This window comes from Antrostomus carolinensis, unplaced genomic scaffold (assembly GCF_000700745.2).
Source record: "Antrostomus carolinensis isolate BGI_N321 unplaced genomic scaffold, ASM70074v2 scaffold9343, whole genome shotgun sequence".
In the NCBI taxonomy this organism is placed as follows: domain Eukaryota; kingdom Metazoa; phylum Chordata; class Aves; order Caprimulgiformes; family Caprimulgidae; genus Antrostomus; species Antrostomus carolinensis.
Genome location: NW_010303112.1, coordinates 73459 through 86152, shown reverse-complemented (window position 1 = coordinate 86152; position 12694 = coordinate 73459). Strand labels below are relative to the sequence as shown.

The 12694-nt window shown below is 46.3% G+C and overlaps 1 protein-coding gene across 1 annotated transcript; it reads left to right on the top strand.

Annotated features, from left to right (window-relative positions):
* Positions 1 to 2283: 2283 nt before the first annotated feature.
* CDS2 (CDP-diacylglycerol synthase 2) lies at positions 2284 to 11251 on the top strand (the record flags this gene model as incomplete). Its single annotated transcript, XM_010163983.1, has 12 exons — positions 2284 to 2451; positions 3893 to 3989; positions 4388 to 4485; positions 5221 to 5360; positions 5950 to 6008; positions 6766 to 6848; positions 7698 to 7785; positions 8117 to 8185; positions 8838 to 8990; positions 9290 to 9409; positions 10035 to 10138; positions 10829 to 11251. Coding segments are annotated over 12 exons (1309 nt in total), but the record flags the coding sequence as incomplete, so codon positions are not given.
* Positions 11252 to 12694: the final 1443 nt, after the last annotated feature.

Genomic DNA, 12694 nt, shown 5'->3' with positions numbered 1-12694 from the left:
CCTTTCTTTTGGTCTCTGAGCGCTTTGCGAAACTTCTGATCCTCTGGGCTACAGGCAAAGAATAATTTGTCTGCTTTGCTCTTAGCCCTGCAACGTTAGTGCTTTGGGGAATAAAATGCAGGGGTGCTGGCTTGGATCTGCGTCCTCATTTCAATGCCTCGTCCTTTGATTGCATGGCTGGCAGGCCTGGGACTTGGATGAGATGGTGGATACTTGGATTGCATTAGAAATTCTGCTTGAGGTTTGGGGTTTTAGCCCATACAGGCGATGGGGGTTGCCCTAAGTCCCTATGCGTTTCCTTGCCCATTTGATATGGATCAGTCACATTCATTTTTATTTTTTTAGAAATGTGCAACAAGAGAAGCAAAGCTTCCTTTTTCTAAACGTAAAGTAGAAGGCCAGAAGGAGAAACTGAGTTCGGTCACGCTGCAGCTGAAGCTTTTCTCTGTTATTTAAATTGCTCACAGGGGAATTCTTCAGAGAATCCTTTCCTGGGAGAAAGCGTGAAGCATTGCAATGGGAGACACAGGCTGTAGCTAAAATACAGGGCACGGATTTCCCAAAACCTGCTCAAGAAGAGGGCCCCTGACCTGTGCTCTGCTGTAGGATGCCATATTCCTGGTCTTCAGGGAGTTTTATTATTTACAGTCTTTTTGCCTGCTGCCATTTGCAGCTGCCTTATGGATTTGGTCTTCTGTGTGTTCCCAGCTGAATGGCACAAAATCTCTCTGAAGACCAAGGGACAAGTGAATTTTACAGGTCAGTTAAAACACAGCTGAAGGAAAAGCCAAGTTGTGTTTCTTGGCCAGCTCTCGAAACCTGCCTGAGTGCTGGCAGAGGTGTTTAATTTTGCTTTCCTCTTCCTTCCCAGTTGATGGGAATTGAAAGAAGCGAGCATGGAGCAAGGCGAGGAAGAGGTGACGCAGGGCACGATGGCTTGTGCTTTGCTCGTCTCCAAAAGTCATCTCTGACAACACTGTGGTATTTTTAGCTGCTTTCACCTGATGGTGTCTAGCTGTCCTTTTCTGTTTTAAGAACCTGGCCTGCAGACGTTGATACATCACAGCTTGGGGAGTAATTATCTTTTCCTGCCTTAAATAAGGGAACTGCTCAAGTCTTACTGCTCTAGTGAACTACAAACTCCCCTTGATTTGGTTACACCAAAGCAGTCCCAGTGGACACTTGTTTTGGTGGGGGTCCCTGCTCTCCAGGCATGGGGCAGCTGCCTGGGAGCCCAAAGGGATGAAATCACTTTGTTTGCAGAGCTCCTGGCATTTGTCAGCTTGGCTCCCTCCTTGCTTTTTCTGCAAACACACTCTTTTTTTCCAGGAATTTTAAAATAGCCCACGGTCTGAGGCCAAACGCATGGGCTCTGCCTTGCCTGATGCACGAGTGCTCTCCAGGGAGTGGTGTTTTCCTTCCTTGCTTCAAGGACTGAGGAGCAGGATGAAGCTCTGCTGCTGAAACGAGGGGCAGAACCTGGAAGCTTGGATTTGTTCTCTATTCAGGAGCTGGACTGGAGGAAAAACTGCCACTGGGGAAAGGGTTTGGGACTGCCTGGGAGCCAAGAGGTCCTTTGTAATCCTTTTCCCACCACTGGCCTGATGCAGAGCCTTCACTGACCTCCTGCCTCACCTCTATTTATTTACCCCTTAAATACAGGACTTTGCTCTGAGCTAAGAGCTGGAGCAGTACGAGGGCAGGGAAAGCAGATGTATTTCCTTCCAGTACTTCAGGTTTCTTCTGTGGCCAGAGAGGATGGTTGGGCGTGAGCGATAAGCCGTGCTCTTCCTCTTCGGCTGTTTGAGGATGGGCTTGGTGTTATTTTTAGTGCCCGCATGTTAAGTCAGTGTTTGAAAAGTCCGTCTGGAAGCCTTGAGCCTGTCTGCTTGGAGGCCTTTCCCTTTGTCTAATTTGGGCAGTGTTACATACTTGGAGATCTGCCTGGGGATTGGGAGACCTTGTAAAAATTCCTGCTAACAAGCTTCTGTCCCTTAAGCACTTGCTGCACTTGGAGATACTTATTCATCAACTGTGAGGCATCTTTAACTGCACAGAGGGAACAGATCCTTTTCAGTGGCTGCTGCTGAGACTGATGAGGAGTAAAACCCATCATGTAGGTCACCTAAAATACTTGATGTTGTTTCTCATGGATATAACCCCATGTAATACCCAGAATATTTTCTTCTCCTCTTTCTCTCATTATGAGAGTGGTGGTAGGTCTTACATCCAGTGGGCTGGTCTGAGTTTCTTCAAAAAGAGGTGGCACTGTGTCCGGTAAAGCTCTTTGGCTCTCTTTAACTTGCAGGAGTCAGAGTCTGAGAACAAGCTGGATGGAGAGACAGCATCAGACAGCGAAAGCAAATCTGAATTTGGAGGATCGCCCCCGGTGCCGACATCGGATGACACTCCAGAGGTCCTGAACAGAGCTCTCTCCAACCTGTCCTCAAGGTAGCACTCACTGAGCATCCTTCCCCTCTGCTGCCAGGGCCCCTGCATCTTCACTGCAGCTTTCCAAGCCCTGGCTATGGCTGCTGGAAGCTGAAGAAGCAGCTCTCAGATGTGCTGTGCTCTCCCTCCCTGGCGTGCAAGCAGGAAGGTGCCCCGAGGCCACAGAAGATCATAGAATCACAGACTGGTGGGGTTGGAAGGGACCTCAGGAGATTATCTAGTTCAACCCCCCTGGCAGAGCAGGTTCACCCAGTGCAGGTTGCACAGGAAAGTGTCCAGGTGGGTTCTGAACATCTCCAGAGATGGAGACTCCACACCCTCTCTGGGCAGCCTGTCCCAGGGCTCCGGCACCCTCACAGCAAAGAAGTTTTTCCTTCAGTTTGTCTGGAACTTCCAGTGTTCCAGTTTGTGCCCATTGCCCCTTGTCCTGTCACCAGCCACCACCAAAAAGCGCCCGCCCCCATCCATTTGTTCCCCACACTTCAGATATTTATAGCCATTGCTCAGATCCCCTCTCAGGCTGCTCTTCTCCAGGCTGAAGAGTCCCAGCTCTCTCAGCCTCTCCTCGTAAGGCAGATGCTCCAGGTGCCTCATCATCTTTGTGGCCCAGATGATGGTGATGCTCCTGGGGAGAGCAGAGTGCAGTGCTCAGGGCTGCTGTGCGTGGGATGGGAGAGGACCGGGGGCAGAGGAGGGCTGTGGGAGGGCCGCCTCGCTGCGTGCTTGGTCTTGGCAGGTGAAGAGAGGCCTGAGCGGGGCAGAAGACAGTTGTGTTTAGCTTTGACAGCACGCTCAGCAAAGACTTCAGCTGTGATGGTTTTTAACCACTAGTGTGACCTACTTCTGCAGGAATTAATGCACGAGAAAAGCGTGCTGATAAGGACAAGATTGAAGAACAAACTGTGAATGTTCTCTACAGATTGCTTTGGGGAAAATGCATCTGATTTATGTTACTGGAGGAAGTGTCTCTTGGTGTGCTGTGAGGGTGGGAGAGGTTCAAGGCAGGATCTGTTGGAGAACAACATGGGTACAACATGCTACAGCCCTTGTCTCCTCTTGAAACGGAGTGCAGAGAGGGGTGATGGTCCCCATTTTATTTGAATTTATCCTGCAGCTTGTCCAAGGTGTGGGAAACCTGTAGCAGAACAAGAACACTCTCCTGTCGTGTTTCAGTACCCCTGGAGATGCTCTGCACCTGGCTAATGCTTTCTACATTTAGTGAGGTTCAGGGAAGGGAAGAGAAGACTGAGCTGAGCTGTAGCCTTGCGGGTGCTCCATCCAGGCCTTCATCAGTAGATCAAGGTCTCTCTGCAGCACCGAAAGGAAACTCGGGTTTCCAGGGCTCAGTTTCCTTCCTGTGATGTGCAGAGAGCTGAAGTGCTGTCCTGCTTCTTTGCTTTGTTTTGACTTTCTCTAACTTCTTTCTTTCTCTATGGCCTAGATGGAAGAACTGGTGGGTAAGAGGCATCCTCACACTGGCAATGATCACCTTCTTCTTCATCATTATCTACTTGGGACCCATGGTCTTAATGACAATAGTAAGTGCTCCAGAGAGATGCCCTGATGTTCTCAGCAGTAGGGGTGAAAGCTGTTGAAACCATTGCTGGGGTGGGCAGCTCAGAGCCTCATATTTTAGAGGTCCTTGTTCAGCTTGCTGGATTTCTCTCTCCATGAGGAAACCTGGAGGGAATCTGTGACTGCCTGCCCTGCATTTGGCTGCAATTGAAATACAAGGGGTTGTCAGAAACCTCCTGCAGAGGAAAGGGGAGAGAAAAACAACATGGTGAGCTTCTCATGTTGGATCAGGAGACCTCTGCCAGAGTGACAGCAACTGCTAAAGTATCTTTTGCTCTGCACGTGCATGTTTTTTTATCTCCTTGAGGAAGGAGATGTTTAACCAACATGTATTACAGCTTCCGGGTGTTCTTTTGTGCAGGTCATGTGTGTCCAGATCAAATGTTTCCACGAGATTATCACTATTGGCTATAATGTGTACCACTCATATGACCTGCCCTGGTTCAGGACTCTCAGCTGGTGAGTAGAGGGGCTGCTTCCTTCCCCAGGCCTGTGTACAGCAGTAACACTTCATCTCATTGCAGACAGGCAGGATGGGGATCGTCTGTCTACCTCCAAACCAGAGACCGTGGGTTTGCTGTGTGTTCACCAGTGTCATGTGTTAGCAGCTCTTGTAAAGGGAAAGCCCCCACAAATCTTGGTAGATCAATATCTTGAAAGAGCTCATACTGATATCCTGTTGTTAATGAAAGGCAGAGATTTGAGTCCCATGATCTGTGCAAGGGGCAGCATGGACGGACGTCACCACTTAGATAGGGATGTGGTTGCTTGGGTGGGATGTCAGTTTTTGGGTGGTTGTGAAACAAGGCTGAACATTGGGAGATAGGGCTGGGGAGAGGGCAGGAGTAGGGCTTTCAGAAAGCACAGAGCTGGTGCTTTTAGGATGCCCAAGCTCGCAGAGGCCAGTTGAGGAGTGCCACCTAAAGGCAGAAAGTCTTTGTGCATCAGAAGGCCAGAACCAAACCCCACTGTGATCCATGGATCCATCACAAAGTGGAGCTGAGTGATGCAGCCACTAGTTTAAATGAAGGTGACATTTCTAAACTGGGGGAAATAAAGTTCTGGCTGTCACTTGAAGAATGCCTCTTTGCAGTGTACCAGAGCAGTGTAAGGGCCTTAGGGATCAGTCACTCTCTGTGTTTCTCCAGAAGCCTTTTAAGGGTTCCTACTAACGAGCATCTGCATCCTTCACAGGTACTTCCTGCTCTGCGTAAACTACTTTTTCTATGGCGAGACTGTGACAGATTATTTCTTCACCCTGGTTCAGAGAGAGGAGCCCCTGCGAATTCTCAGCAAATACCACCGCTTCATTTCTTTCGCCCTATACTTAACAGGTAGAGACCACAATTTCTGTTGGTTCATCTTGTTGGGGCTGGAGGGAAGAAATCTCCTTGAACTACTCTTGTCCTGATTATTATGTCCAATGCAGTATCCATAGCAAATCATCTCCGCTCTTCACTGTGAGGGTGGTGAGACACTGGAACAGGTTGCCCAAGGAAGCTGTGGTTGCTCCTCCCTGGAAGTGTTCAAGGCCAGGTTGGATGAGGCTTTGAGCAACCTGGTCTAGTGGAAGGGGTCCAGTTGGAACTGGATGAGCTTTAAGGTCCCTTCCAACCCAAACCATTCTATCATTCAGTGATGCTGTAACTTGGCTGCACGGTTAGAAGAGTGGTGGCAAATCTCTTACATGAGGCTCTGCAGAAGAAAACTCCGTATTCTGTATGGGACAGCCAGACTTGATTGTTCATCTGTCCATTGTAGGCAATGGTATTTTGTGTCTACCCAAGTAGTGTGTTTTCCCACTCTGCATTGCTGCTTTACTCAAGTAAAAAGCTAAGGAGCTGGGCAATGTCATGGTAAAAAAGTATTTCTTACTGTTGAAGATACAATCCCACCATTTACTTTTCTTCTGTCTCTCATCAGGTTTCTGCATGTTTGTCTTGAGTCTGGTGAAGAAACACTATCGCCTCCAATTCTACATGGTAAGGTTAAATGCAGGGCCTGGCTGCCCCCAGTTGGAGGCAGAAGAAGGAATAATGTAGGCTGCTTGAAAATGTTCTGTAGAGGACCACGTCTCAGTAGATGCTTCTGTGCTGGTTGTGCATTGTAATGCTGCCTGGAAGAAGTTAGTGTGAGCAGACTGTACTTTTAGGAAGCTGTCTCTGACCAAATTTCCATGCAAACATGTATCCTCTCTGCGTTTGTGGGTGCTATTAAGAGACTTTCTGCAAGCTGAGAGGACTGCACTAGGCTACTTGACTCTTGTACTGAGGGTAGATTGCCAGTTGCCTATGATGTCCCCCTTTTCTTAAACATCAGGAAGGTGTTGCTTGTGTTTGACCATCAATGCAGTTAGTTTTGCTTTCCAATATATTCAGCACACAGGGATACAGCTTGGATATCTATCAGTCTTCTCCTCCTTTTATATAGTCAGAAGGCTGAGTGAGATATATGGGGTAGGGGTGGGCTAAGGAGCGTTTGGTCCAGCAGAAGTCTTCCCAGTGAAGGTCACCTCTGGGCTTCAGCTGAAGAACATGCCCATAAATTACTACGAGTAACTGTTCCCTGCTCTTCGTGACTCTTGGTGTTTGTTGTGGTGAAGGTGCATGCTAGAAATGCCGATGTGCATGAGCTGTTCTCTGTCTGAGAGGTAGCTAACAGCATCTGATTTCTGCCAGCAATACGTATGGTGGGCAGGGTCTCTAGGCAGGCTGGACTGCATGCTGTCTTCTCTTCCAGTTTGGATGGACCCATGTGACGTTGCTAATTGTTGTTACCCAGTCGCACCTCATCATTCACAACCTGTTTGAAGGAATGATATGGTGAGTTGCTGTGTGTTCTAGTTGCTTCGATTTCTGCAGCCTGAAAAGAATGACTGTGTTTGGAGTTAAAACTGTTTATTTTTAAACAAACCAAATGGCCAAGGAGCAGGTGATTCCTGTGAGGGACCAACCCGTTCAGAGTAGAAAAGCAAAAGATTGAGTGATATATCTCAGCAACTTAGGACTTGCTTTGTGCTACTTGAGCAGTATAGAGTTGTTGTAAAGAAGCATCTGAAAATTGCTGTGGGGTGCAGGGACCTTTCAGGCAGTGTCAGGCCTGTGTAGATTCTTTCTGATGGGAAAGTGCTGCTTGGTATTTGATTAGGGGCAATATTAATTCCAGCATCATGTTAAAAGCAGCACTGGGAAAGGAAGGAGATTTGCAACCTGCCACTTGACTCCAGCTGCTGTGCAGAGGGAAGCCCCTTTGGTGGTTTTCCCAAAACGAGTAGTGCCGGGAACTAATTTTGGTCGCTTTAAGATTGCATGTTCCTCTGTGTGCCATAACCAGCCCAGAGTGCTTTGGGAGCAGCCTGCCTACCGCTAAAATCCAGCCTGTCCGGTGGGAAGGGAGGTGACTATCTAACAGCATGTCATGTGTGGCAGAAGAAAATGTGCTTCAAACAGGCTATTCTGGATACACGACCTGCTTTTTAGTCCAGAGCCCTAGAGTAATCCCCCAGATTTCCTTAGGAGCTTCAAGTGGTTGCTCCTTGCATTGTGTTGGAGGGAGAAGACACTGGTGTGATGACACTGCAAAGCGCCTTATGAAGCAACTGCTCGTTTAGTTAAGTCTTGGAGTTATCTGATCTTGGCACTTTCCAATGGTTTGATTCTTCTCCCATCTAGGTTCATTGTCCCGATTTCCTGTGTCATCTGCAATGACATCATGGCATATATGTTTGGGTTCTTCTTTGGCCGCACCCCACTCATCAAGGTTGGTAACACTTTGGTGGGCAAAACATGCGTTTAACTTCTTTGGGTCTTAGTCCTGTGTTCCCTCATCTCTAGTTTTGTTGCTTTTTGTGGGTCTGAAGCAAGGCTCCAAACTGAATTTGGTGTGCATCCCAGTCTTTGAGGCTGTGAAATGAAACGAACCATTTCAGACAGAGATGTTAGTGTCTAGTTCTGACCAAACACGTATTTTTTAGTTGGCAGCAATTCGTATTTGCTTCAGCAATTTATGAGCAAAGAAGGGCTGCATACGTGTGCGGCGGTGTGTGGAAATGTGCAGTTTGTAATTCTCTCTTTCTCTCTGTCTCTGGCAGCTCTCCCCAAAGAAGACCTGGGAGGGTTTTATTGGAGGATTTTTTGCCACTGTTTTGTTTGGATTGCTGGTAAGTACCAATCATGGTGCTTATTTCATTGGCCTTTTCCCTTTGTAGGGTGACAGGGTTTTGTCTGAAAAATGCACGCAGGCTTTAATGTCTCCCAGTTCTTGCAGAGACTTCACGTTTTCCTTACTGACCAGGACTTGAACTGGTTTGTGGCTGTGCTTTGTGCAGATCCTGTGGATGGAGCAGAGAACTGGAGGAAGTTCTTAGTCCCTGTTAGACCCTGTGACGTGCTCGTTAAAATAATTATCCTTGAAACTTTCTCTCTGCTGCTGTTGGATGAATGCTGCGCATCGTTTCAAGGGCTGTATGAGGAATTCACTCTTGGAATATTTTTATCTGTTTTTATGATGATCTCTGTGTCTGGTTGTTTCCATTCTCTCAGCCAAGTGGTGCAGCCTGTCAGCCTGTTCGAACAAGGCTCTGATCACTGCTTGCTGAGCAGATGCACTTACTAAACGAAAATGCTTACTCTGCCTTTAGCCAATTACTGCTTCTCAGGAGAATAATCTTCTTAATGAAGCTGGGAGTGTGGCTCTTTCCTCGCCATGTCTCCTTGAGTGGCCTTTTCCCTTGAGATCAGCTCTGCCACATGGCTCAGGAAAATATTAATCCTGCTTTTTCTTGCTGTTTCTCTTTTTCTCTCTCCTGGAAGCTGTCCTATGTGATGTCTGGGTACCGGTGCTTCACCTGTCCGGTTGAGTTCAACAACGACACCAACAGTTTCACGGTGGACTGTGAGCCATCCGAGCTGTTCCAGCTGCAGGAGTACAACATCCCCTTGGTGCTGCAGTCCGTGGTGGGCTGGGTAGGACTCTTTGTTTATTGGATCTTATTTTACAGGTAGGAACACCAAGAAAAGAGATCAGGGCTTTACTTTCATGGTCTGTGAGGGAACATGACAAGGGATGATGGTACATCCAGAAAAAGGGGGAATTTAGCTCTGTGTTGGTTGAAGACTCAAAGGAACTATCCCAAGTCTAGTGAGACATTAATCCACTTGAAAACCAACTGGTCTAAAGCCTGGAGAGAACAGAAAGAGGGGCAAGTGGTGGACAGTGCTATTGTCATTGAAAATCCTTCTCTGACCTGTTTTTCTTTCTGCAGAAGACAGTCCGGATGTACCCCTTCCAAATCCACAGCATCGCACTGTCCACTTTTGCCTCCCTCATTGGGCCATTCGGAGGCTTCTTTGCTAGTGGATTTAAGAGGGCCTTCAAAATCAAGGTGAGGATGGTCAAGGTAATTTCCATTTTAGAAAGGAAAGACTAAATGGTTGCTATCACTCTAAACAGTCTCTGTGCTCCAAGGAGTAGCAGGCTGGGAGCTTTGGGAAGGGGGAGAAGGTTTCTTTGATCACAGATAAAATGCTGGGGCAGGATCTAGATTTTTAGACTGAATGAGGATAGACCTTAACATTTCAAGTGTGGTATTCTAAATGCTGCTTTGGTGCAGAACTGGCAGTAGAGGAAGAAACACCCAGTCAGGAAATTTTGCAATCTGAGGCTTCCCTTGATGTCTTGCAGGGTGGTTTTACATAGAAACAGTCCATGTTCGGTTAAGATGCCTTGAAAGGCAAGACAGGGTTCCAAGAGATAAACATTAGCCTTCCTTGACCTTTGAGTGACAGATCTGAGTGAAGCCTTGATGTCCCTCAGGCACCAGTAAGTCTTCATAAAGGAGAAACTTTTAAAACCAGGGAGAGATTAAACAAAATGTCATCTTAGCCTGACTTTTGTCTTCTGGGAAGAATTAGAGCAAGGCTGTGAGTGTCGTGCATAGAGGTACATAGGGAGGTACAGGTAATGAGCATTTGAGGCTGTTAAATACAATTCCCTTCTGCTTTGCACAGGACTTTGCCAACACAATCCCAGGGCATGGAGGTATCATGGACCGCTTTGACTGTCAGTACCTGATGGCTACCTTCGTTAACGTGTACATCGCAAGCTTTATCAGGTATTTATTGCTTTGCGGTGAAGTTTGGGGACCCTGTCAAACTCAAGTGATCTACAGGCTTGTAATAAGAGACAGTTTTTGTCCCCATGAGATTAACATCTGAAAATACAAGATAAAGAAAGAGAGGAAGTGGAGGCTTGAAGAAGAGAAGCATCTTTCAGCAGGGTAATGCAGAGCTGGAAACACAACCCCCATTTCCCAAGGTCTTTTATTTCAGTCTCTCTGGAACATCTCCATGTCTCTTCTTCATCCCTGTGAACCTTGACCAGAGTTTCCAGAGTTGAACCGGCAGAAAAACATAATTTTGTAGCATTAACAAGTATTCTGTAGCCAAGCATAGAAAAAAGCCTGTAGGTGCATAAAAGATGTAGTGAAGGAGCTGAGGAACTGTCTTTATGTGGCTGCTTTGATTTTTGAGGAGGAGCATCTGCTGATAAGGGAAGATGCACAACCCTCTTGAGACAGATTGGGTTTGGGGTGGTTTTTTTGTTTACACTTCAGCATCCTGTGCCTTTTGAATCCATTTCCACATCTCAAATAGAGTAAAGCTCCCTTGAGTAGAACTGGTGAAGGAATGGGCAACATGGCTATTATTTTATGCGTCTTTATTTTGATGAAATTGCACTTGGGTTCCCAGATCATTAAGACTCAGCAGTGTGACTCACTGATAATGATGCTTTTCTGTTTCAGAGGTCCTAACCCAAGCAAACTGATCCAGCAGTTCTTAACCTTGCGGCCAGACCAGCAGCTCCACATCTTCAACACGCTCAAAGCACACCTTGTTGACAAGGGTATGTTAGGTAGTTTGGAGGATGCATAGACAGCCGGGCGATTGGAACAGGACTGAAAACAGGCAAGCCTCCTCGAGGAAATTCCTGGCTTTCCTGATTTAAGACAATAACAAGGCCTCATTTCACTGTAACTTTTCTTCCTTTCTTGGTAAATGTTTGCATTTGTGGGTTTTTAAAATATATTTATATAGCTTTGGTTCAAATGAGCAAATCTTGGGTTTGTAGCTGAAAAGGAGTTAAAGCTTGGAAGGACTGTTGGGTGAAGTAGGGGGGTAGGACTGTCCTTGTGGTCTGTTCTTAACCTTCGATGCTTATGGGCAGAGCTGAACTTTTCCTGTGAGTGTGTTTACGCAGGGAATACACAAAGCCTTGTCCGTACAACCGCCTCTGCGCGTGGGAGCCAGCAGGAAGGTGAAGCCATGCAGCTCCCCTGGCCGTTGTGCCAGGCTGGGTTCACGATGGCAGCTCTGGGGACCATCATTTTCTCCGGTGGTAACTGTGAATGCAATGTTAATTTTCCCAGAAGGCCACGTTTATGCCTGTGTGCAGTCTCCTTGCAGACTGCCCGGTGAGCACAAGGCTCAGGTAATTGGAAGAGGATCTTGTACTAATCCAATCACATTTCCTCTGCCCAGCCAGGCATGTGCATCTATTTTCACTTGCTGTTTTTTGCAGTGCCTCTCACATTCCCCCCTTATGGCTGATATTTTGGCAAATAAGATTTTTATAAACAATTAAACCAGGAAAGACTGGGGACATACAGTCAAGAAACTGGTATATGCTTGTGGGAATGTGAGAGGTTCAAATTGCTTCAGAACTGAATCGAGTAAATAGGTTTTAAAGAACATTGACGTTTCATTGAGTAATTCCTGCCGAGTAAGAACAACCCTTTAAATAACTTAGTTCTTTTTTCCCCCCTCAAATAACCTTTAAGAAACATTCAACCATGCTTTCTCATTTCTCAGTGGTTGGAAACCCTGCACTGAGATATTTCAACTAATTTGGAGAGCAGTTTCCAACTTGGTTTTCTTTTTTTTTTTTGTAGGTTTTTTTTCCTGAAGTTTGCAGGTTGAGGCTCCAGCACCCCGCTGGTGCTGTCAGACAGGTTATTTTGTTTTTCTTTCAGGGATCATGTCTATCACCTGTTTGTTACTTGAGTTCTTGATGTCATGCTGCTGAGTTTATCGTGGTTTATGTTGCATTTCAGTCTGGGTTCATTTACTTGCAGGTTTCTGTCCTGCTTTGCTTACTAAATCTTGTCATAAATAGTTTGTACTTAACAGTTGCAAGTTTTATCTAAGTACTTTCCTTTATTTTGTCATACTTTTTTATTATTTAAAAATGAGAGCCCTAAAGATTGTAAAACTTCTTTTTTGTGATCGGAGAGTGAGAATATCCCCAGTTTATGCCTTATGCAATGTTCCTAAATACAGGGTGACTCTGATTTTACTTCTTTCCATAGTTTATGCATGGGAGAGAGAAACTTTACCTTTTTTTTAACCTGGGGAACATGTGACAGGGAAAGATAATACAGAATTACATTGCTGTTTGCAGTTGCCGATATAAACCTTATATACAGACATCCCCCCCATATGGAGACATGTACACGCTGCAAGCCTACTAAGCATCGACAGAAAATAAACCACCTGAAAATAACTTCATAGTTCATACTCCATATTGTGATTTTGCCATTGCTTCCATTTACCCTGAGTGATCCAGAGAGTGTGTGTGCATGTGTAAATACATTAACAGATGCCAACCTCTC